Source organism: Anopheles funestus, chromosome X, assembly GCF_943734845.2.
Source record: "Anopheles funestus chromosome X, idAnoFuneDA-416_04, whole genome shotgun sequence".
NCBI lineage: Eukaryota > Metazoa > Arthropoda > Insecta > Diptera > Culicidae > Anopheles > Anopheles funestus.
The window spans coordinates 3427953-3453449 of NC_064597.1; the positions used below are offsets into that span (position 1 = coordinate 3427953).

Sequence of the window (25497 nt, forward strand, 5' to 3'; positions counted from 1 at the left end):
GGCGTCCTTTCCGGGTTTTCCAGTTTTCCGTCTGGTCGTTTTCTTGTGACATCCTTCACCTCGACTCCTCTACGGAAATGTTTGTACAAAACCCGTGTTACGGGGTTGCCGGGCGGTTCTCCAATCTCGTTCTGTCGACATGATGGCATTTAATCGCTTACCATTTGCTGTACATTGCTTATAATGTAATTATAAACTCTACAATCCCTCTCACCCCATCCCAGTTTCCCCCAGTTTCGTGCCGGCGATATTTCCGAACGACTAGCAGCACGCGCCACCCGTAACGTGGTGCAGGGGTGGCCCAACACTTTCCCAAATTAGCCTTGATTGAGTGTGGGTAAACCGATCTCCAGGACGCGTGAAGCTTTTTGTGGGTGAACCGAAGAGGTTCAGCTTATCGCTTAAGGGCAAGGACAAACTTGACTTCCTCCTCATGTATCTATGTGGGTGTGTGTGTCTGTGTGGAAGGGTATGGAGATATGTCAAACAGAACGCTACTACTAGCAGAAGACTGCTAAGGATAAGATGGATAGTAGTTGTTTTCTTTTCCACTCTCCCAGCCAGAGCAGCAAAGCGGTACAAAACAAACCTCCCCCCCCCCCCCCCCCCCCACCCCACACACCCCACGACACATGATCGGAAAATGTGCGTAGCACACGTCAGACATCAAAAACCAGGCCTTATCGTACAAATGTCTGTGCGTTGCGTTTTAGTAGCACCGTTCTGTGGGTGGCACGTCGATTTTGAGATCATGCTTGTAGCTTGTAGTTTCTGGCTGCCAGTGTTCGATTGAACGCACCAGATACTAGTTGTAGCGTGTTTGCCGCTCAATTCTATCAAACCCGCTGGCTGTATTTTAACCCTAATTTCGAATAACATTCCCCCCACTGCCCCACAACAACCGCTTTTCCCCTTGCAATTGATTGTTTTTGAATATACATGTATGTTTTTGGTGGCGTATTGGGCGAATGCTTGTCTTTGCAAAACCGGATAACCTTTTCCACCTTACTTTCGCCCCCCCCCCCCCCCCCCCTCCCATTTTGCAATACGATCGATGCGTAATTTGTTGCTAATTTGTAGCCTAATTTTCCCTAACCCATTCCTACCCTTAAATGTTAAGTACTTTACTCATATGTTTTTTTCTCGTCTTCTTCCTAGCTCTATTATTTTATTTTCTTCTTCATTCTGACCTAAACACGGACGGAAAACAAAACAGGTAAACAGGATGCTATTCTCGCACGCATTTCCATCACCCTGTAGGCCCCTAAATGTAGGCAATGCGACAAACTACTCGTTCCGTTTTGCGTAGTACAAAACGACAAGTGTCAAAATCGTACCGAACCGTTTTACAGGGTGAAGCATTCTCTTAAGTTTATTTGCACACATCAAATTACATTTAGCAAAAATTAAAAAACTTTATAAAATGACTTTAAAATGAATGAGTAGAAAAAATGTCAAACTTATCTACAAAACAAGCAAATCGTTGCAAATGTTAAAAGCACCTAAAATTATGCAATTTGCATAACAAAACAAACGCTTCTTAATAATTTTATTCCTAAGCCTGTTCCGTCACCCTAACACGACTTTACTCAACTATCAAAGGGCTCGTTTACGTGCACTGCCGGTGGTCAGTACAGATTAAATTCCAAAAAACATGGCGAAACGAACAATCGGACACCCACCCACATGCCACATTTTCTCACCCTTATGTGTCCGTGTGTATATTTCCCCCTATTTTGTTCCCTGTTACCCCGTTTTGTTCCCGAAGCCCCCAAAAACCACTCAAAAAACCGGCCCCAAACCGAAGCATCTAGCTACCGGTCGAAACGGTAAATAAATTATTAACGCCCGAGGGACTAATCAAAATGACGCGTCAATTTTCATTTAATGTAGCAAATTAGAGTTTATCAGGAGCGAAATTGACAAATGGTCAATGAAACGGATGCTGTTTTACCCAGGCACACCAACACCAGGCTGACTTTTTCCACCACTCACCGAAACCGTTCCCTCTTTTCACTCATCCCCCTCCCTTCTCCATACCAACAAACACACTCCTCCACCGAATACTCGCTTCTATCCGATCCATTCAACGATTTGAACTACACATACCCGCTCTTACTCCCCCTGCGTGGTCCCCTCCATCGATGATGGCTAGCACGAACTCAACGCAAACAATCATTTTCTTGTGCGTACTTCGAATTCGATCGGCAAGAATCGATTGGAGCAATGTTCTAATGCGATGCTTGCTAGCGGGAGGTTGAACGAACTGGGTTTGTTGCAATGGAGATGAGTTTGTGTCGTTGGGGGTGATATGACTTTTGCGGATGCTGTGATGCTAAGCAAGGGGGTATTTTTTTTTGGGGCAAGAATGGCAGACGGTCGGCTGAAATACGGCATTAAGTGCGTATGCGATGAATTTAGTTCGATCGTTGAACTGTAAGGTTTCGCTTTATGCTAGTTTTAACTGCTTTATCCTTCGTGAAAAACCTGACCTTTCGAATCGAATCGCCAAACCCTTCGCTGCGTACAGGCGATGCTGGCGAAAACTTGGTGGTTCGCTGGTGTTTGGGGGGATTATATATTGCATGAGCTATGTCTGGAATGCAAATAATGCGCACCTCTATGCCTAGCGTGCGGCTAGGCAAAGCGCACACCGGACATCGGGATCGTATCGCGGCGGGATGCATGTTTTTACGCTTTCAATTTGCACTTTGCGCAAGCGATTGGGGCGCCCGAGTTTGTTTTTGAAACCGGGGGTGGTGGAAAGTGGAGTGCAAGGCAACCCCCCCGCTCTCATCCCGGCCGGCCGCCCGGCCGGAACGATACGTGCAAGAAATGCTACAAATGAAACACATCCAGAAGCAGAAACGCGGCGGGTACAGGGTGGTGACTACACATATTCCAAAATTTTGCCCAGGTACAAGCACGTACAATATTATGATCCCTATCCACATACTTAGGCATGCACACGTACCAGTGCAACGTCAGTGCATCTCCCCACGCTTCTTGGCGGTCCTGCTCTGACTGGAGCACCCACTAGAGCTCTTTTTGTTGCTTTTTTTCTCTCTCTCTCTCTTCAATGCTCATTCGAATAGCGACTAGAAAGCTGCTGCATACTCTTTGCTGCAACGAAACCTAGGAGATGTGTTGAGTCGCGATGCAGAACGCATCGTATCGTCACCGTACTGATCGTCTGATTCTCCCAAAAACCCAGCTAACATCACTCATCACGAAGCATTGCGTAGTGTACTGATAAATATACAACCCTTAAAAATACATTTTTACTATGAAATTGCTCTATTCTATTAAAAGGTTTAATATAGCTCTTAATTTGCAACAAAATCTCTTAAAAGGAAAAATAATACGCCCAAAAGTATGCAATCTTCCCATCACAATAGCAATGTGAGATATACAACCCTTAAAAATTACATTTTTTTCTGTTACATTGCATTCCTTTTAATATACCTCTTAATTTGCATTCAAATCACTCCAAAGGAAAAATAATACGCCTAAAAGTATGCAATCTTCCCATCAAAATAGTATTATGAGACATACAACCCTTAAAAAATACATTTTTTCTATTAAATTGCATTCCTTTTAATATACCTCTCAATTTGTAATCAAATCTCTTAAAAGGAAAAATAATACGCCTAAAAGTATGCAAACTGCCCATCACAATATCAATGTTACGTAGTTATTTGCACTATTTAAACAGCTTTGTCAACTGGGATTTCACTATCGCAAATATAGCGTGTGTGTGTGTATGTGTGTGTGTGAAACGTTAAAAGTCTGTCAATTTGACAGTTTTGCCACCGTATCTTGTGTGTAAGCGTTTTTTTGTTTTTGTTTGTTAGCTCATGTAGCTTATTTTTTTAATGCAATATTTTATTTTGTGGACCCTGCTCCCCACACACTCACAGCTTCCGGATAGTTTTTTTTTTGTTTTTTTTTTATAGGCCATGTTCGGGTTGATTTTGGTGTGGGGTAGCATCCTCCACAGACGCAACCATCGTTAAACACCGATAGCTGTCCATGGAATGAAGACATTTCGAGTGAAACCGAAATGTCGAATCGCTCTCAAAGCGACGGTTACCCGCTTACCGAACCCCATTTGTGGGGGATCACAGCCAGTGCGTTATATTTACGATGATGGTGCACCATTTAGCCCATTCCATGCAACCGCACCGAACGCACTCGGCCCCCTCCGGGGTAACGCTACTTGCCAAGAGTGTTCGGGGTGTATGTTTTTTCTCGTTTTTTCTTCTTTTTACTCCTATGTTTTTTTTTTTTTTGGAGGGAGGCAACTCTGTTTTACGAGATCGTTCCACATTTTCCAGCATTGCGTTTGATGGGAAAAGGGAGCTGCAGTGGGAGAAATTACACCCGGATGCAAATGATAAAAGCACCTATATGACAACACGGATGCGTTCGGTGCAGTTTGCTGCTCCGAGATGGACGGTGCACACCACCACCACGAATACCCGTAGGCCTTCGGGCAAACGGTTGCAGTTGCAACTATTTCTCTGACCGAAGCAATACATGTGTGCACAACAGCGAGCGCCGCTGCCTGTCGGCAGGGGAGTGTGTATGTTTGATTGACGACAGTGTGACATCGCCATCATCGTGGTCCGCTCGATAAAGCGGTACGACGGGATGCGTCTTCACTGGTGCGTACATGAACACCGGACTACAAGGTACGTTCCCGTTTGAATAGGGTGCTATGAAGCGCCCAGTGCACACAGGTGCAACGAAAGTAGCCCTTATTTTTCCGTAAACACTGGCATCAATTGGTTTTTGAACTGCTGTAAATGAGTATGAAGTAAAACGCTTTTAGCCATCAGGCTGAACCAGAGGTACCCGTTTGCTGGTTCACACTTGGTGCCAAAAACGGTTACCCGCAAAAATGGTCGATTTTTGGAGGTTACAATTTGGCGTCGGCTCTTCAAACGATTCGTCACCGTCAAGATGGATATCATGCTGCTAGGCTCTACTAGGATGATTCCCTTTTCTGAAATGTTCATTTCAAACAGAAGTACGTCACTCCACACACACACACACTGAACGCTTCCCTAGCAGGATTTCAATAAAGACGTCATCTACACGGTGCACTCGGGTCTCTTCTTCCGTCTGTTGATTATACGGAACGGACGCTTACCTTTCAGTAAAACACAGCAAACCATGGCTGCCTATTTTCCTCCTACTAAAAGACCACTCATTGAACTAACGTACAAAACCAAAAAAACAAATAAACGAAACAAGAAAAAAAAGCCCCCCACGAAACAAGTCGTTCTCCGGACCATCAGTCAGAAAATGGAGTATCGCCCAATCGATTCCAATTCGAGTGGGATCGCAAAAGGAGACAACAAAAAACAGGATCTCGAAACAAAACCAACCTACAAAAAAAGAACACACACAGATCGGAACTTCCACCATGTTGACCATGATGGACGATGTTGTGATCCAATAAACATGTAGTTTCCACCATCCCACAACCCAGTCAAGTGACTATTGGGTGTATTGTTTCCTTTTTTGTTTTTTTATTTGTATCCGAGGGTTTTCTTTTTTTCTATTTTTTTTCTCCGTAAACGTAGGCAGAGGTTCATTTTTAAAATATGCTGTATTTCTGCTGACATTGAACGGGGCTGCGTAGTATCGAAATGTGGGATCGCATCACACCGTGTGTACGCGCTATGCCGGCTCGGGATGAGCCGGGCGGATCACTAAAAGTGTACAGATTTAGTCATCCATCGATCAATCTACTGGATACGGAATGGAAGTTGGGTAAAGGGAAACACCCCCCCGAACACAGCAGCATATGAGCAGAAGCTCAATCAGTCAGGGCAGGGCACAATTCATTGAGTGCAACAAAACACACAGAAAAAAATCAAATCTATTTAAAGATAACGCAGATACAACAGACATTTACTGGTTACGGTTCAGAGCGGCAACGAGTTGACATGTGAGAACATATTTGGACTACTAACACCGCTTGTGAGATGTTCAGTAGCGTTTGTTTTTGATAAGGTTTTTGATAACTTTGCATTACTAAAGTCATAATATCTTAATAAAATAAAATAAAAATAATAAAGTATATTAAAATCTTGAATTTTTGTAAAATTAGCCGCTAAATTTGATTTTATTATGCCAAATTCTGCTAAACGCCTAACAGTATGCAATTCACAGTACTTTACATCGATAATATTTATATAATATAGAATAAAAATAATAAATTATAATAACATCCTGAATTCTTGTTAAATATGCCGCTAAATTTGGCTTCATTTGCCCAAATTCAGCTAAACGCCTAACAGTATGCAATTCAGAGTAATTTACATCAATAATATCTATATAAAATAAAATAAAAATAATAAATTATAATAAATCCTAAATTTATGTTAAATTTGTCCCCAAATTTGGCTTTATAATCCCAATTACAGCTAAACGCCTGACAGTATGCAATTCAAAGTACTTTACATCGATTTTTGCAAAATAAATTTTTTAGGGTTCATTTTCAACTAATCTAAAACTAACCATAGCCTCTATGATATAAATAAATTCAGTTAAGCATGGGTTCATCACTATCATAACAGAATAACGCAAGCACTGCATGTCGAACGAAAGAATCCTTGGTGAAAAGGGGGTATTTCTTTTATATTGTTCAAACTCCACCGTGCTGCAGGAGGAGCAAGCATCGAGCATCCACTCCCTTTTTGAATAGCGTAAAGTAACGACAACAACAACCAGAAATACAAAAATTCCAAGCAAAGCACACACACACACACGACAAAAAAAACATCATGTATACAAGCCTATGCTTGCCATACACAGCGGGTTTTTTTTTTTTGTATTCACCCTTTCCGACCGAATGTTTGTCGGTCCCGTGGGAGAGGAAAGGCTATCAATCTTTACGCCGGCGCTCGTTATTCGCTTGTCACATCCGGATATCGACATCCGGATTGACCCGCAGCCACAACTGCCGGGGTCAGTTTGGGAGCAGAAGTACCGAATGGCCCCTCAAAAAAAAGAACAGAAACAACAACCTCACCCTCACCCACGGTTCCCACCGTACAATAAGCGTACGAGTGCAAGTGGTCTACGAAAAATCATATACACACAACAACAGCAAAAAAAAGAGAGGCAACGAAAAACCCAACAACACCACCGTTCGACAGCTGGAAGCGAAACCCGTAACCCGCTTGTATTTATATTTGCTGGCAAAACAAATTTATCGCTTCGAAGTTGAGCGATGTGCAATAATGTGTATCAAATTTGTTTAAAATAATACACAACACCTCTCCCCGCACGTCCGTTTTCTTTCCTTCGCCATCCTCGCGCGTGGAAGGAAGCATTTCGCTTTATCCTCTTCCGTACACGGATGCCACCAGCAAACTCGACGGATACTGTTGCGCATTGGTGAAAACTTGTGCTTTCCTGTCATTCCCGCTATGCTGTAGTCAAGTTTTCTTTGTCATTAGAGGGAAGGGGTAGTTTTATAAAAAATATTTTTTATTTAATATTAACATAAACTAGCCTTTCATAGGATGAACCAGGTGAATGGATTAGCAGCACTTGAAAAGTAAATAATAAATTAATAAAAGTAAATAATGAAAGGGTTTAATACCTGTTTACCAGGCTCTCATTTATTTTGTGATTTTTTTTCTTTTTTTTAATATTGATGTAATTATTCGGATGGAGTCGTTTCACATAACCTGCAAGGAATTTTATTTGAAGGATATCGTGTTGAGATATTAGACCAATTTGATTGACGGAAGTATACATTTAGGCGCTAAAATAATGTTAAGGAATAAAAGCCTTTCGGTACACGATTTCTTTCCAAACAGTTAAACCACTTGTGATAACTTCTTCATTTGCGTTAAACCACTTCCTACTTGACCAAACTACCACTACTTCCAGAAACACACACGCTTACAAAATGATCTCTTTATCGTTCTGCAAGCGTCAAAGCTGTCAGTGACATCCATGCACACAGACATACATTGCATACCCATTCAAAGCGAACGTTTCGAACAGGCAAGTGCGATGAAGCATAATCATCAGGGGGGTGGGGGGAGAGTGGTGGGAAACTATAAAAAAAGCAATGAATAAACAACCACACTTCGTTGTTCCTCGGGACTCCATACACCACCGACAAGGCATCATACGCGGTTGAATTAGCAACCCGGAAAAATGACCCCCATCCCCAACCAAACGAATCGATGTGGGGGGGAAGGCGACTGGCAATAACCTCGGGAATGCACTGCAAACAGGCGTCCCGTACACAATCATCTACTTCCCCCCAAAAATCCCCCGCTAAAATCAAGCGTAAATACAAACAAAACAAAACAAAAATGCATACACACACCCACACACACACAACCCAGTGGCGAATGCATTTAGAGCGCGGTCGCACGAACAAATACGGATGCGAGCGCGGCTTATTGATGTTCGAGAAGATTAATTTGCAATTTATGGAACAATCATAAATTATCCGTCGAATGTGTCACGGCGCTTTTCAGCTCGCCCGGGTGATGTGTTGGGGAACCCGGGTAACGGTTGACTGTTTAACTTATTTGTTCATTTTCCAATCCCGTCGCGTGCCGCACCGTGCTCACCGGTACAGGTAAATCCTTGCTCATAACAATGTGCCACCGACTGAAGGTAGCAGGCACCAGACCGGGTTGCGTGAATTAATTCGACGGAAAAACTTCTACAATTATTATATCAGCATCTATATCAATTAGTTCCACCCGTGTTGAGGTTTTTTTCGAGGAGGGGGGAGAGAGGGGAAGGGAGGGGGGGGGAGGAAACCCATACTCGTTATGCAAACAAAACACACGCAACAACTGCAACAGTAGAAGCATAAAAACGATTTCATCTAATTTTACTGCCCAACTTCTTCGTAAAGGGTTACTGAAAAAGGTTACGCTTTAACCTCTTGGGTGATGAGACGGAAAGGAGAGGGGGGGGGGAGGGGTGAGTTGTAATGAAAGGGTGTAGAAAAACGATTTTCCTACACTAAACACTAGCTTTAAACAAACGTGATAACATGGTATTTTTCACTTCAAATAGTAACGTTTAACCTATTTTGTACTGTAAATTGCATACTTTTAGGCGACATTAACGCATTATCATTATTTTCTTACAACTAGCTAGAAATACCGATGTATTTCCATGTCGTGAAGGGTAACAATTTACTAACAATTATTCCGTATGCGCTTTGGTGAGCTTTCCCCCAATTCCTTCTTACATTTGCTACGATTTAAAACACGTACGCTGCTACTTAAACCGTACCCTGCACTCAACTGCTCGTTATCGTTCATTAGTGACTCAATTATTTAATTTGTTATCGTTTTGTTGTTACCACTCCTACCACTCCTACTCCTTCGAACAATGTTCAACACACACACACCTCACGGCGATCTGTCTGTGACGGTCGGCCATTCACTTTTGGCCGACCTGCCATAAAACCGTCCTCCTTGTCACAGCGCAGTCACACGGGGAAAGCGGGGAAAAAACACAATCGCACGTAAGCGTACGCATCGGGTCGTCAACAAGCATTGACACCTTACCCGCACACACCGACAGAAAAAAAACACGCACACAAACACACGTTTCCCGCAACGAACAAAAGTTACCCCCGGGAAAAGTTCCGGCTGTTTTGTCATAATAAGAATGTTTTAATAATCATGCACGGAACCGCGTCCCTAGAAGCAGTGGGCGCTTCCATATCGCCCACGGATGCTGATATGCACGGTAGCAGTGGCTTTTCCGCTTCGTCTATATACGCGCTAGCGGTCTCTCCATCATGCGTCCTTAAAATAAGGGATTATTATTTTATTGGGATGTCGAATACCCTTCAACGATAATTTCGGTACGCACCCAGCAGGCGGGTTAGCCGTGGCAGTGCGCTACCACGTGATACAATTGGCGGGAAAAACGCAGCTGCTAAACCTCCAACCGTAACGCTACGACCTTTGACTACCTTCCACCTTCCACACACCGGCCCCTGGTGAAACAACCCTGCAGCAAATATTGTTTGAAAATGTAGACACCAGACTAGACACGAGCCACGTTACGGCAACCTGCTAAAGCGTACGCGGACACTCGCAACACACAATTTTTCCCACGAACCCGTCATGCCCTTCATCATCCACGAAAGAGGCATGGGGCCAGGTAGGGGTAAAAAAAAACCTGTGCAATTTGTGCTACATGTGAATGTGTGTTGCTTCTCCTTACCTCCTGTATTCTGGTGTATTCGTATGGAAGGAGAATGGTGACAACAGCCTATGGCAAAGATCTCTAATGCAAGAAGTAACGGGGTGCACTGAATTTGGCACACACTTTCTGTTTTGTTTTTTTTTACCTTTTTTTATTAGTCTTTTTAGAAGATGAAGAAACAGCAGGGAAAGAGGTGGAAAGGGCAGCAAAGGGAGAGAGTAACATCTGCTTTGCTGGGCTTAGATTATAGCCGCAAACGTCCCAAACGTCGTCTCCACCCACAATCACAATACCTGGCCGGCGCCTAAATGTATGCAAGAGGATGATCCTCGTAACGCATTAGCATAATGTTGGTTACGCTTGCTTGCACGCATCGGTAACGGTTCCTACCGTGCTCGCAAAAGAGAACAAAGAGCACAACGGGTAAGCCACGGGTGAGTAAAAACCCGGGTTTTCTGAGGAGGTTTGCTTGCCGTAAGCGGAGGTTACATGTTACGGCAAATCATTCTACGAAACCTTAATGGGAATACTTAAAATATACATTCACCAAAAAAAAGGGATGAATTTGACATTAATTTTGTGTAACGCATTCACTCAAATTAAACCAACTCGCGCAACGTCCTGCAGAATTCTGTGTTTACCCGAGTAGAGTGGTTACAGTTTTTCTAGAGTAGAAATTTAACAACAAAAAAATAGAAGGCCATAAATATTATCACGCTACTAATGATGCCACGCAGTTACGACACAATCCCTTGCCAGCATTGGAAACTGTTACGAATTAGCAATCACATTACTACCTCATCATCAGCATTACCATCATTACCGTGATGGTGCAAAATTCTCGCCATAAATCGATATGGTCCGATCCATTAGCGCCCGCTGGAGAATGTGCCCCAGCTTATTAGACGCTGTTAATTATTAATCATTCCTTTAATTGAATCTTCACCAAACCACACGAGCGGCGGACCAGGCCCAGGGTAAGGCCGGCTGGCAAGAAAACCATATTACACGGCTAAGGCGTACCCATTTCCCTGGATACCCATGCCACTGCTGATGCTCGTGTCTGTTTCAGTATTTATGCACCGCGATGGTGCGCCCATACCAATGGGTAAGTTTTCTTTCGCTTCCCAACCATTCAACCCCGAAACCGTCCCGTACCGTGCGGTCTCTAAAATTGTTTGTTAAAATCGGTAACCAGCCAAAAACACGTCTTGCGGAAATACCACAAAAGCAGTTCCGGGGTTTGTTGGTACCACGCTGAGCAGCAGAAATTAGCACGCGTAAACTTAACGCTTCCCTATCTCCCTTCAAAATTCCCCCCTCCCAACGGAGGCGTTACTAACGGGGGGGATTATGGTGCTGGTTTGCTGGCAAAACTCTTCACCCCATTAGTCGGTACTTGCTGCCGATTACTACCGATGACGATGATGATGATGATGATGATGGTCAAATTTTCCAGTTCATTCGTCTACAGGCCGGAAAATGACGCACACCTTTTTGGGCAGAAGCGTTACGCCGCGTTAGCTGCCGGCAAACGGTGGCCTTACCAGCCATTATCTTCGCGGGCATAAACTTTGACTTGCCCGTTTTGCACCGGATGTCAAATCCGACCGGGAAGGCAAACCATTGAAAAACTCGTCCTCACCGGTTTGGTTTCTCCCAACCCCCCCGGGGGTCCAAGCTTTCCGGTGCACCGATAGGATAAATTAGGCGCTGTTTGGCGATTGAGGTTTTTGGCGGCAAAAGGGGGGCGTCAGCAGGATGGCGAAGAATGGCGAGACAGAAGCAAATCAACAGACGATCAGACCACTAATTTTCCGGCTAATTAATTATTGAATTAATTACCACACAGATTGACTGGTTTGAAGCGAGTTTCGGGTGATTAAGACATGCTGGGGGAAAATTCATACACGGAACACCGACATAAAAGAAGTGATGCTTACGCTGCTGCAAAAGTGCAATTTTGACCACAAGTGAAAAGTGTTTTGAGAACCTTAAGAAAACATTATTTTAAAGAAGGTTTTTCTTTTCGTTTACTGTGAGTTACTATTATTTTTCTGTTATCAACAACATCAGGAAACATTTGCATTACGCATTGCATACTTTTAGGCTCTCTATGAAAAACAAGTAATACAGCCATTGTGATATATCCTTTTTTTTTGTAAACAAACTTCAAACTACATATTTAATAAATAGATGCTTTATTTTCATACATTCCTTGCTACTGTTCTCGCGTACGGATAGACAGTTTTGTCGATTGCAATAAATAAGGAACCGGCCGCCGTTTTGCTGTAAAGTGATATCGAACGAAAGTCGCGTATGATTGTCTTGCCGATTGCATACACACGGGCGCATACTTACTTGTTGAAAAGACCGAAGTCATCTTTGGTACCGGCGGAACAGTCGTTCCGCTTGTAGTTGTAGTAAGAGGAGCAAGCCGTACCCTCGAAAATGTTCTGCCGATCCAGTGAGGCGCGGAAATATTCGACTGCTTTAAAGTGGCTGCAGATAAATTGTACTGTTGTGTGTATGTGGACAGGGAAAAAGAGAAAAATTAGAATTAAATACATCTTCCTATTAGTTGGCAGACCTTCTTGCTGCCGCCTGTTACTTACGGTACGATTTCGTCGTATCGTTGTTCACCAGTGGAAACTCACATCCCGGCTGCGGACTTGCCCCACTGTTCGCGTAGTAATCTTCGTGGCCCAGATTCATCGTTGTGCCGATAATGTTTTTGTCCGTGTGAATGGCTTGCACGAACCGGCCATCGGTACGATCCAACCGCCGATCCGTCGACACCGGGATCGGTTTCGTGAACCCTGGGCCGGCCGGATCGAGCCCAATAATGTTCGGTACCTGCCCACCGAGATACGCACCCGCAATGCCGGAAATGTGGGCACCCATACTATGCCCCACCAGCGTTACCTGGTTGATGGTGATGCCCTTCGTCAGCAGAAACTGAACGAACTTGCCCAAGTAGCGGCCCACCTTCGGTGTGTTACGGGCGGCTAAATTGTACTCGACCAGCGCTAGCGGGCTCCAGTCGACCGCACAGATGTTGCCACCGATCAGCCGGATGTAGTCGGCAACGGTTTGCTTCACCCAGGTGCGGTTCACATTGTCCGTCCAGCCGTGCGTCAGAAAGACGATCGGTTTCGATGGATCCAGCTTCTGCGTGATGCGCGGATCGTCCACGTACGCCTGCACGTAATCGGGCTGATTGCTGGGCGGGAAAGGAACACAACGCGCACACTGTAGCACAGCAAATTTTACGACCTTCGATGGTGGTTTACTTACGTCGTTGCACACCAAAACGTTACATCCGTACTGACGTCATTCGTGCCAAACAGTAGCTGCGAGAGCGTGTTTCCAAACGCACCAAGAACGGTACCGACTCGATTAGCTAACAGATCATCCTGGTCCGCTGCTGTACAGGGTGTGTAAGAGTCGTTCAAAAAAAAGAGAGAAAAAGAAAGAGAAGAACAAACAGAAAAAAAGGAACACAAAAGTATTAAAAACCAAACAGAAGTAATAAAAAAAGCCCCCCAATCCCGGTGCTGCTGCAAATGAAAGCGATACAACACTCGATGCTACCCGGCCGGTCATTAGATTGCTTTCGATTGGGCGGCACCGGTCAGTTCGGTATGATGGATTTGAATATTGAATACCGTACCGAGGGGATTTGATCATCCGGTGCGCCTTAAAGTATGCTCAACGCGCCACACCACCGCACCAATAGTGCACGGATCCCCATTCTTGGGCCGATCGGGTACCAATATAGCGAAGCGGGAAATGCAAATAGGGCTTCAAATTAAACTGACGAGTGGTATGAAAATGCAACAACAAAAAAATCCCCCCACCACGCACACAGACACATTCATATTCAGCGGAAGTGAAAACAGCAAACCGATGCAGATGAAGAGTGACCACTGTGAGAGCTATTTACGCCTTGTACGTCCAGGTAGCTCGAGTAGTAGTCAGAGGGCGGGGTTTTTTTTTTTATTACTACATTTGTTGTTGTTACGCCATTCTACCGACACGGTAGTTCACTGTAATGCGGGTAAATACAGCACAAAAGAACAATGCGGGTGGAAAACAAATGGTCTCATTCTCATTCGGGCCGGTGCCTCTTACTGTTCGAGTCACTTGACAGCGTTATTGGCTGGCTGATGGGCCCGCTTACAGTGCTCGGTAGTCGACCGACATGCACTACCACCATCGCTGAATATTGACAGCAGCGGGCAGCATGTTAAAATATACTTCATAAACACAGGTACCAACAATATTTGCCATATATTTACATTTTGCTGATACACTGATCCCAACACCGGGCACTTGTTACTTACACTCTTACACTTACTGCCCGTCATCTTTTGTCATCCAACTGACAGTTTGCTGTTTGACAGATGAAGGAAAATAGGATACACAAAACAAAAACAAAACACTACCACACATGTCACACCGCTGACAGCTGACCGCGTTGTGCGTATGTGTTTTTTTTTCTTCTTTTTTTTTACTTGCGTGACGGATGATGTTGCGATGGACACAAACACATCACTATGCCTACGGCTCCACGAAAAGCGTGTACCGATAAAAATAACTACACCAATCCGGTATGGTGTAACGTCCTGTGAGAGTAATGAGTTACACCTCACTCCACTTTCACAACCATCCCACCGCCCACCCCGCAATGGACTGCAATAATCGGAAGCAGCATAAAACAGTGAAGAAAAAAAAACACAGAAACACACACAAAAAAAAACAAAAGACAAACGCTTCACTACTCTTCGACAAAACTTGCCACTCCTGAGGGTTCTATAGGAATGATGATAAAATTTATGTGCCTTTCTTTTGGGGGTGGGTGAGTTTTTTTTTTGTGAAGCTGTGCCCAAGTATGGCCAAACAATGCCAGCAATGCCGTTCGCGTGCTGCTGTAGCAGTGGAGGGAAAATTTCTAAAAAAAAATTCATACACACACAAACACACACACACCACCCCCAGGAGGGAAGTCGATGCTGGGGCGCACCCAACAGCTTTACAATCGACAGTTCAATATCCAGTTTTGGCTGTTTTCTTGCTTCCGCTGGATATATACACCGGTAGTGCAAGTGCACCATCATTTACTCTACAACTCACCAGCATCGGGATCGAGCGGTACGGCAAAAAAGTGTATGCCTATGTACTAGGCGGGGCGGCCCTTTTTGTTTCATTTTCTGTTTTTCTTTTCTTTTTTTTCGTCTCTTTTGCATGAAATTGTGGCCTGAACGCCGGCCTGGTTGCCAGTTGCAAACGTGGGAAATTTGTTTTCTACTCCCAACGGTCATCAAACTTCCCTGTTTTCCCTGTGTTTCCATCAACTTACAGGGATTCATGTAAACAGTGAAAGACAGAGAGAGAGGGAGAGAGAAAGAATTTAAAAATCCCAACCCATGTTAGGCTGTGAGATTTGTTTACTTGGGTTATGTTTTTTTTCTTCTTAAGTGTGTGTGATTTTTTTTTCTTCCTTTTATTTTGTCCTCTTTTTATACACATTGGACACGTGGTCAAGGGTTTATTTTCTGGTGCTGGCATCATGGCAATGGCATGTATTTAACGGCACGTTACACCCGCTTTTTTGTTCTCGCTGTACTTCTTTTCACTCACTATGGTGTAGTTTGCCCACCCAGAGATACAGAAGAATAGTGGAATGATACGATACTGATGAAATATTACATCGCAATGAGACCCAGTATCCCTCCCATCCAGATATGAGCAATAGGATAGGCGGTACACATTACGGTAAGGAGTACAAATCCTTTCCGAAGATAACGTTTTGAAAGATTTTTTTTTTGAGGTATTTTTTTTTACTTTTTTTTACAATTTTAATAAGAAGAAGCTATATTCCATTTTCATTTGCAATAAAATATCGGTTCGAAGATCGAACCAAAAAAAAATCAAACTGTACCCTAATAGAATAAAAATCACATTATAGGCGCCTAAAGTTATGCAATCTAAAAACATTTCAAACGTTCGTTGTATTATGATAAATGCACTGAGAAATATATTTATTTTTTGAAAAAGATAAATATAAATCTTTGTTTCTCCATAGTTTAAAAGAAAAATGTAAAAACAAATCTTTTATGTAATTAATTAATTCGATAACGTTACCATGTCACTACAAACCTCCAATCAGATTGGAATGGCAAGTTTGATGGTTCATTTTAATCTAATTTAAAAAAAAATCTAAAAACACATCCGTTTAACTTTGTTCGAAAGCCGTCAACAATGATCAGACTAACTTCATCCTGCAGTTAACATGCAGTATCAGTTGCATCTTGCCTTGCTAGGTGTTGATGAACAATGGTTGATTGACGTAAAGTCCTGGCTAGTACCCACCACATACCTCTGTCTGTACCGTGTCGCTCGAAGATCAAACGTGAATTCTTTGATAGAAGAAGTTATCAAAAAAAAAGAAACTAAAACCCCACCGTATCACACAGAAACTGCAAAACACGAAATTCTGCACACACACACGTTCACACCGTGTGGTAGATTTGATTGAAGGTAGAAGATAAACAAGCAACATTACGTACACGTCCATTCAACGGTCAGCAATAGAAACGTAACCGTCGGTGGCTGGGAGAAGAGAACAGAGAGCAAAGAGAAATTAACAATCTTCATGTAGAATCGGCAAATGGTTTTTGGTAAAGAAAAAAAAACAAAACAAATCAAAACAGAAGGTGGGGAAGAATAAAGATGCGCCGGAATTGCTGCAACGCACACGCCCTAGGTACGTTTTCAGACCATTTCGCAGGAAGCGCCAAAAACGTAACGCTTCACTTCCGATTGCTGAGGGTCAAATGGGGCAGGAAAAAAAATCTAACATTACGCACGATGGAATCTATTTTTCCACTTCAAACCACTGCCCGGGTGTGGTGTGCTAGGGTTTTGATCGATGCTTCCTGCACATGATTGTTTCTACGTCATAATTTTACCAAAGTTCCCCCCACCACTAAGGCCGATAAAAGGGAACGAGATTTGTACCCCTTTCGCTGCGATCGAAACCAAAACGGGGTGGGACGTGATAGTGATAAAAATAAGGAAAAAAAGCACTTTCTTATATGATCGAAAGCATATCACCATTCTACGTACCAACGGGCACGGCCAATGCTGGGCCAAAGGGTGATACGTTTGCTTCAACCCATTCCCAACCGGGTCGTGCTAGTTTGAGGGAAACTCTTTTCCCGTCCTCTTTCCATCCCACTCCATCCCCCTCCCCCCCTTTCCTCTTTCTCCCCCCATTTTCCACGGTCCAACAACAAGGTAATCTATTTGTTTGCGCTACAATTTACGGCTGGCTTCATTTGAATTTAATAAATCAAAAATATTACCCTCGGCGGTATGATTAATCTGCCACGCCCACCGTACCCGGGGATATTGTCTGCACCCGGGGAAACCCACCGAATGCCACACTAATGGCACCGGGAAAATGGCGAGCCGTCTCGTCGTATGTCGGGCCCTGAGGAGAGGGGGATCCGGGGGGAACTCGGGCAACGGTGTGAGGGCCAGGTGAGCTTCCGCAAACCAAACGGCAAAAGACGCCCTCAGCCAGTCCATCATTGTTCAGCGCTGCCTGCGGAAGTGCTGAAGCAATTTTCACTTGCATCTTCCGGTAGCTACACTTTAGGCTTGAACGGAAACCGGAAGAGTGGTCACGAAGAGGACGGGGGGGAAGGTGAGAAGGGAGTATAAGAGACAGTACCGTGCTTTTTCCCTGTTAAGTGTTTCGCCGGACGAAAAGCATCTCGTCTCGACGTACCCTATCTACATGTGCTTCAGAAACAGAACGATGAAATAGCGATGAGTGGCGCAATAAAAAGAACAAAAAAAACACCATCCCCATACACACACCCCCATCTCCCGCACCCACGGGTATGGAGCAAACGCTAACATCCTCTTACACCACTTAAAGGTATTCCTCTCACGTGCACACATATACCCGGCATCTGATCTAATCTCGTGTCGGCGTCTTCGATCTTTGTAGTGTAGTTCCCCGTGCGGTACGATACGGCTCATATGTATAAATATATACGGCCGTTCTTTTTTTTTTTGCTCTCATCTAACTAAATTGTATTCTCTTTTATCTGTTTTACTTTCCGGATTTGGTTTTTTGTTGCTTCATTTTCCCCCAAAAATGAAGAAACTATCATGGCTTTAACAATACCCCTAAATGTAGGCAATTTGGGTAACATTTTTCACCTTAAAATTAAATGCCATTCAGTTTCATATTTTCTCGCTTTCTTTGCTCTCTCCTGCATTATCTCTCTTCGCTGTTACGTGTAAATTTGACATCCGGATTAAAAACACTACTAACATACGTTTTCAAAAAAATTACTTCAAATTTCCTGTGTGTTTCCACGCCTACCCCCATCAGGTCAGTTCTTACGAGCGCATTTTTATGCACTTAATTATGCAGTAAATGTTCACCACTATAATGAACCGTAAGCTGCGATGTGATCTGACTGTGCGCTTCGCTAGCCGCTTCGTTAAATACAACTGTCACATCTAACAGCTTCCCGCCCCGCCACGTGACCGCCCGCAGTCAAACGAGGAATCGTCGGGCAAATGTTACCGACCGGTTGAGATGCGCAGCCCATCGTTCCACATCCATCATCATCCACACACCCGTCCAAAAATTAACGAGCGAACCGCACTGTCGGTAACAGTCGGTAACAGGTCAATTCGGTCAAGCGAAAGAATTTAACAAGCAATCATTCGGCTGCGAAAGCTTCGTCACAGAGAACGGGGCAGCGAGCGAGAAATAAATAAAGTAATATTCCCGGCCCACCATCAAGGCGTCCACCTTTCGTAACTGTTACCATTTTTTTTTTTACGACGGGGACCCGTTTTAATCCTTAATGTAACACGAGTTAAATAAAACTGTGCCGAAGCGAAACTCGGGCGCGACATGGCATCAAACGATCATTTCGTCTGCGTTCCAATTTTTCTGGTGCCGAAGCGGTTTCCCTGCTATTGCAGGGAAATTTTATTTCATCCCAATTTTTTTTCCCGCCGTCCCATATATACGTGTGCGTGTTTCACTACCCGAAAGATGGGACGATCTCGATGCATGTGTGTGTATGTGTGTGAGATATATTGCGAGAAAACACTTTGCATCGGCAACGATGGCCAGAAGGATGGAAATAAAAATGATAAAAAAACTGATAAAAAAAACCCTATCTTGTGCTATATTTCTGCAAATCCGTGCACGGGACGGTAAGGATATGCTTTGGATATACGACGACGACCCTGACGACTGACTTTCATATCTAGTGATGAATACCACGGGGCAAGCAAATCATCAAGTAACGAGTAAGATATGATTCCATGTCGGTATGTTAATTCGTTTTCCATCTCATTTTACTACCCACAAGGTTATCATGGCGTACAAAAAAGGTTTGCACGTCACACAAGACAAACTTCTTTTCCTACTGCAAATGATTTCCACGATACAACTACTCAACACTTGGGTAGGTTACTTACTCAAAAATGGTAGTAAATCATCCTGCCGCGAGCTAAACCCAGACATTGAGTCTGAAGAGAGGTTCTGAAAGGAATAAAAGAAGAAATGGTAATCATTATGTACGAAATTAAAATCATATTACAAACTAAATAATTTCTACACAAACAAAGCGCCTAAAAGTATGCTATCCATGTAACAAAATCAGCTTATCTTCTCTTTCAGTGTTTTTTTCTCTTTTTCCACAGTATCGTTACAGCAAATTTAATTGTAATAATCGCGTAAAAGAGACCAAACACTACACAGCGCTCAATGCCAATTACTTCGGCAAACACTAATTTAAACACCGGGTATAACTGCCACTAATAACTTACAGCTACAAGTTCACCGAAACGCAAAACGTTACAGCGTAAGAAGCGGAGAAAAAACTATTGAGAGAAATATAAAAACAAACCCCCGTGCCACACAACGTTCACACTAAATTCCCGCGTTGTGGTAAAAATGATCGGACAACTCTTTTGTCCATCGTCTTTTTAATAATAAACGGATTATTATATGAACCGCTTTACACAAGCGCCGTCACCAACGCCGTGAGTTGGAGCGAAAAGTAAGCAAACAAAAAAAAAAACACCCCCCACACGAAGGTAAAAGATTATCCTTCAGAGTCCCTTTCTGTTGCAAAAAAAAAAAAACCATCGAACGGTTTCGTACGGTTCGGACAGCCGGACGGACGGGAAGGGATTTAGCCGGAGAAAACTTCACGAATTTATGAGACAGCGAGACAGCACCCAGCGTATAGCTTTGAGGATTTAGTCCTTCTGCTGCTGCTGCTACTTCCTCACAATCCGGGACACTTTTTTTTGCGTTGTTACTTGCTTCCACCCCTACGCTGTTTGCCATCGTTCACGCTAAATGATATATTAGGATGACAATGGACAATATTATCTTAGATTCTTGCTGCACCTTTGGCTACCGAAGGCCGAAGCACGAAGCGTACGGTACCGTAGCACTGGCCGCATGAAAAATGCTGCAAGATGAAGCGTGAGCAACGACTTGCCGCTGCGGGCGGCTAATAGAAAGAACATCTTCACGGGAATTCTGGTCCCTTCCGAGTGTAAAGGACCGCGCTGACGGTAGCGTATGGCTGGGAAGTGTGACATAAAGGCAAGACAAGCATTGAGGAAGCAGTATGGAAAGGGAGGGAGGCTAAAGGAAATAGAAAATAATCGCCCAGCTGTGCTGACGGCCAAGAATAAGGGGATATGTCCTCTGCTACCTACCCAGCCTGTCTGCGCCCTTCCCAAACGGCACCCATTTGCGGTGAGTATTGCCGGGAGGAAATGACATTTTCGTTCTTCAATTCCCACGCTCCGGTACCGAATAAAAGGACCACAGCTCGAAGAATCGTTACCAGTAGCGGTGAAAATGATGAGAGATGGCAATGATTCAAGATTCGACACGAAGCCATTTCTCAACCGCACCGCCCTTTGAGTTCCTGAGCATTTTACTCGGGTTTCTTCGTCTTCTTTTGTCAACTCCCATCACTCCCCCACCTCCAACAGCACAAATTCAATCTCGGTAACCTGTTGAGCTGATACATTGAGTATCCGCACACCGTAGAATACGGAACCGAAACGACAATCCTGGCACTGTTGGAATTTCATCGAAATTATGGATTGGCTGGTACGTTGCGAAACAGGTGCGAAGCTTCCATTTACAATAGTTTGTACAATGAAGAAGCATAGTTTTGGTGTGTTTTCTTTATTCTAACTTCACCTCACAAACCGGACAACTCAACGGAAACAAAATGCAGCAATAGCTATTAAAGAAATGGACATACTAACACAATCGAAAGCAGGTGTGTTGAGAAACACGGATAAGGAGGAGCGAATAAATCGTCCAATTTCCGTTGTTTCTTTACATCGGAAGCGGTTGCGTTCGAAAGCAAGTATCAATCGGAACAGTTGTATATTTGTCTAACACCTAAGCACTAAATATAATGCAGAAAAAAGCTGCTAAATTTACTTCCTTTCTGAAAATACGTCAAAAGCGAAACAAACAAATAAGATAAATATGTCAGCGTAACGCCTAAATGTATGCAAAATAATCCTTAACTCAAGCATATCTCTTTAGCACACTAAATCTAAACTATTTCTTCCTCCCACTGTCAAAACAGTGCTATCAACAACTAAAAAGTAGTAACGCTACTTAACACACCCTTTTTTGTGCTGCGGATAGCATACCTTCTGGCGCAATCCATGTAACAAACCGGAAAATTTAAATAAAACCTTTTTCACCAATTTATTTCCCTGCCAACGATTTTGCTGCAACGTTCGCTTTGTTTATGCTACAGAAAAAAAAGAGATATGGAAAATAATAAAAAAAAAATCCAAATCATCCGATCCGCCATTTGTATGGTTTCCATCAATCCACTTAGGATGCTTTCCCAGCTAATCTTGCACTGCACATACGGGCGAAACAACAACCTTCGCTGGCCATTCATCTCATCGTTTGCTCATCTACCGTTTCATCCCCATTCGTTCATCACCACTACACCCCACAAACCGCCCCCCCCCCCCCCCTCCCCTCCCCGTTCCGAGTCAGGTTCTGAGACACTTCATAGAGTAACCTGTCCAATAAAGCCACTCGAGAATCAATCATGCAAACATATTCAATAAGTTACCTAACTTTATTACATTCCACCTGGTACCGTGGTACGATGCTAGGGTTTTTTTTTCTTTTCCTGCAAAAGCACGACAGCAGGTGCAGTTCTTGAGAAATTCACCCATACCCTTCGTACACCGGGAACCCCCGGCCACTTTTTCTCCATCGCCCGGTTCAAATCTGTCTTCCTTGTGCGCGTCCGTGCGCAATCCTGTTTAAGAAAATTTCATATTGTTTTCCTTTTTTTCTCCCTCTCTCTCTCCTTCTCCCTCTCTGCTCACTAGCCACCAAACCCGTTCCAGATTATGTTTCGCGCAAAACCCATCTCATCCCTTCTCGCAAGTGGAGCTTTTGATGTGCGTTGTTTCTTTTGCCGCGTTCTGTCTTTCCTCTGCTATTGTTCATTTCTCACTATCACCCGCCGGTATGCTGTTGCTTTGCGAGGCGGCGAGTTGTAGTGTTGCACATGCTTAAGGCTGGTGTACCGGTGTGTGCCACATTGAATGCAAAATGCTCGAAAGAATTCAGGCCAAAAAAAAACTAAACACGGTACAACAACAACGAAAAACCACAATACAATACTTCTTTCCCCCGGGGAGGGGGTGGGGGGAGGTGGTGGGTTTTTGGAGGGAAGAAGACTTAAAAAATCCCCCTCTCCCCCCTCAACCCATAATACTTTCCCATGTGAGGTGAAAACACATAAATTGAAATACGAATGTAGTGTATCCAGTTTTGGCCCCGGCCATACAAAACGGCCAGAACAGATATGTGTAGCAGAACAAACGAACTGCAGCAGCAGCATAAAAAAACGAGAAAAATGTAAATAAAACCCAAAAAATCTTCCAACTTCTTAATACAGTAAAGCATTTCTTGTTTCGGGCACCGAAGAAAGAAGGAAGTCGTTACGCAAAAAACCCGTACCGAAGCGCACCCACTAACATGAAACGATTCGCAAGAAAAAAAAACACTTCTGGATGCGAGAGTTCTTCAGCTAGTTTTTCCTTCCTTCCGCCTTGAATTGCCGGATGACATCAGGCAACATTGGTCCGGTGCTTCTTCAGCACTGCAACATCCGGTACCATACCTTTGTATCATTTTATTTTGTTTTTTTTTACATTTTTCAAAATACCCCAAAAAAAACCCCACCGAAACGATGGCAACATGCACCATCGAGTCATTGTGAAGCGTTCGAGAATAAAAATTTAATATATTGTTGCAAAAATGGTGAACTACGGGTGAACACCCCCAGGGTGGGGTTGCATCCGCATATGCAACCGGTCAAGTGGGGGGTAGGGGGGGGGGGGGGAGGCAGGAGGGTACCATAACCCAACAAACAATTTTGCAACGGTTTCGGGTAAAACCGTGTCTCCCCCCCCCCCCCCTTCCGGTCTAGAATTGGATAATGTTTTGCGCGTTGCATAACTGGCAGGGGTTAATTCGTGCACCTTCATTATTAGCACGATAAAATGTTTGCACTGTATTTTTGGGTAATGCGATCATGTTCGGTTCGAACACTAACCTGCTAACCACAACATAAGCAACTCTTGTCTTTTTTGCGATTCTCGGTGTGTTGTTTAAATTTCTAATCAAATCTGATTAGCGTACACCATCCGTGTCTCCCCCCCAAAAATCATTTGTTAACATTTATAAAGTAGCATTTAAACACTCAAAAACTATCTACTTGTCTAATTACTACAAATATAATGAAAGAAATGACAATAATAATGATTTGCTATAAAATTTGCATACTTTTAGGCTAATGTGTGAATGACGCCGGGAAGATATGCAATTAATTGTACGAAACGCCTAAATGGTGCGAATTGTGCACGAAAAAAGGCTTTTTTTACAGTTCAAATATTCTCTTTCTATTAATAATCTATAAAATACAGCATTTCTGTACAATATTTCAAGACTTTAAAATATAAAGCAAATAATGCAAAGAATTACTTAATGCAAATGCAAAGAATGAGTTGAACTTCTTGCGATGCTGACAGTATAACTTCCATGATAATCTGATAATAAATTAAAAAAAAAAACAAATACGAAACTTCTAGAGCACTGTACCCAGAGCACGTTGATGTCATATATGTTTTTGGAAACTGATATTTAAATATTCTACAGCCATTCAGCCAAGTATAACTAGCTGTCAAATAGTGTGCTTTTGACCACCGGTTCTGAGCCACGCATTGTGAGCTTCGCCCGTGTACCCGAAACCTATTGTGTTCTGATTTTTTTTCTATTTCCCCCCCCCCCCCCCCCTCGCCACCTTCTTCCATCCTTCCACGTACTTACCGGGCCGAATCCAAAATCGAACGGTGCGGCACCGACGGGTACTGCCAGCGGTGTAGCGACGGCAACCAGCAACACTGCCAGCCAGAACGGCATCCAACGGGCGACATGTGTGACGGGAAAAATGAAAAATTCCTCCCTAGGTGGTGACCAACAACAGAATAAAGAGAAGAAGAAAAAAACAAAAGAATCGTGTTAGTCGGGTGTATGGCGGTGTGGTATGACTGTAGGCGAATAGCGTAAGCGCCGTTGATTTATGCAAAAATGCTTGCTAACCGGCGCCAAATCAAATCCACCATGGTTTGTGGACCATTTTGCAGTGTGTGTGTGTGAGTGTGTGTTAGGAAGGATGTGAGGAAAGGCGTTTTTTCTTGTTTTGTTTTTTTTTATTTTGAGTACCATCCACTCGTAAAGACACACAGTCCGTGTAAGGTGGCCACGGACATCCCTTTTTCTTTACATCCTTCCTTCCTAGTACGCTCACCAACCATCATCAGAATGTTTGGAAAGTTTAACGACACAAACCGGACACGTTTCTTCGCTACTTACCTCCAATTCGTGAAAGATTTCATCCTTATTTTGTGCTTGGTGGGTAACGATGCTCCGTTACGTTACGTTACGACTCCTAATGCCGGTTCTTTTGCGCTTGATTGTGTGTTTTTGGTGGAGTTTTCCACTCACCTTCACCTGCTACCGTTTAAACCAGGTTGGCTTATTGCTTTTCAATCGCAAATGTGTCGCTGCTAGACGTTACTACCTATCGTATTACCTAGCCCGTTCGATTTGCCAAAAGCACTGTGACACTTGTTTTTTTTTCCTTCGGGAAT

At 43.5% G+C, this 25497-nt stretch overlaps 2 protein-coding genes across 3 annotated transcripts in view; one reads left to right on the top strand and one right to left on the bottom strand.

Annotated features, from left to right (window-relative positions):
- The first annotated feature begins 2121 nt into the window (after nucleotides 1–2121).
- Nucleotides 2122–25497, top strand: part of LOC125762959 (protein gurken-like) — a 153456-nt gene continuing 130080 nt past the window's right edge. Inside the window, exon 1 of the mRNA XM_049425660.1 lies at nucleotides 2122–2131. The gene's annotated coding sequence lies outside the window, so the exon portion shown is untranslated. The remainder of the gene's footprint in view (nucleotides 2132–25497) is intronic.
- Nucleotides 12264–25496, bottom strand: LOC125762842 (phospholipase A1 3). Of its 2 annotated transcripts, none has more exons than XM_049425394.1 (7): nucleotides 25220–25496; nucleotides 24674–24809; nucleotides 19741–19804; nucleotides 13516–13642; nucleotides 12834–13441; nucleotides 12580–12736; nucleotides 12264–12507 (listed from the first exon to the last, which is right to left on the bottom strand). In XM_049425394.1, exons 1-7 carry the CDS (start codon nucleotides 25240–25242, stop codon nucleotides 12426–12428), a joined length of 1197 nt encoding a protein of 398 aa, XP_049281351.1. In that variant the 5' UTR covers nucleotides 25243–25496; the 3' UTR covers nucleotides 12264–12425. The 2 variants fall into 2 exon arrangements, with proteins under 2 accessions (XP_049281351.1, XP_049281342.1); XM_049425385.1 differs by having other exon boundaries at nucleotides 13516–13645.

Coding starts and splice junctions, on each gene's coding strand:
- LOC125762842 (XM_049425385.1), bottom strand. CDS start 25,242: ATGAAATCTTTCACGAATTGGAG. Junction 24,810..25,219: donor AAATCTTTCACGAATTGGAG/GTAAGTAGCGAA, acceptor GTCACCACCTAG/GGAGGAATTTTTCATTTTTC. Junction 13,646..19,740: donor TGATTTACTACCATTTTTGA/GTAAGTAACCTA, acceptor CACCCTGTACAG/CAGCGGACCAGGATGATCTG.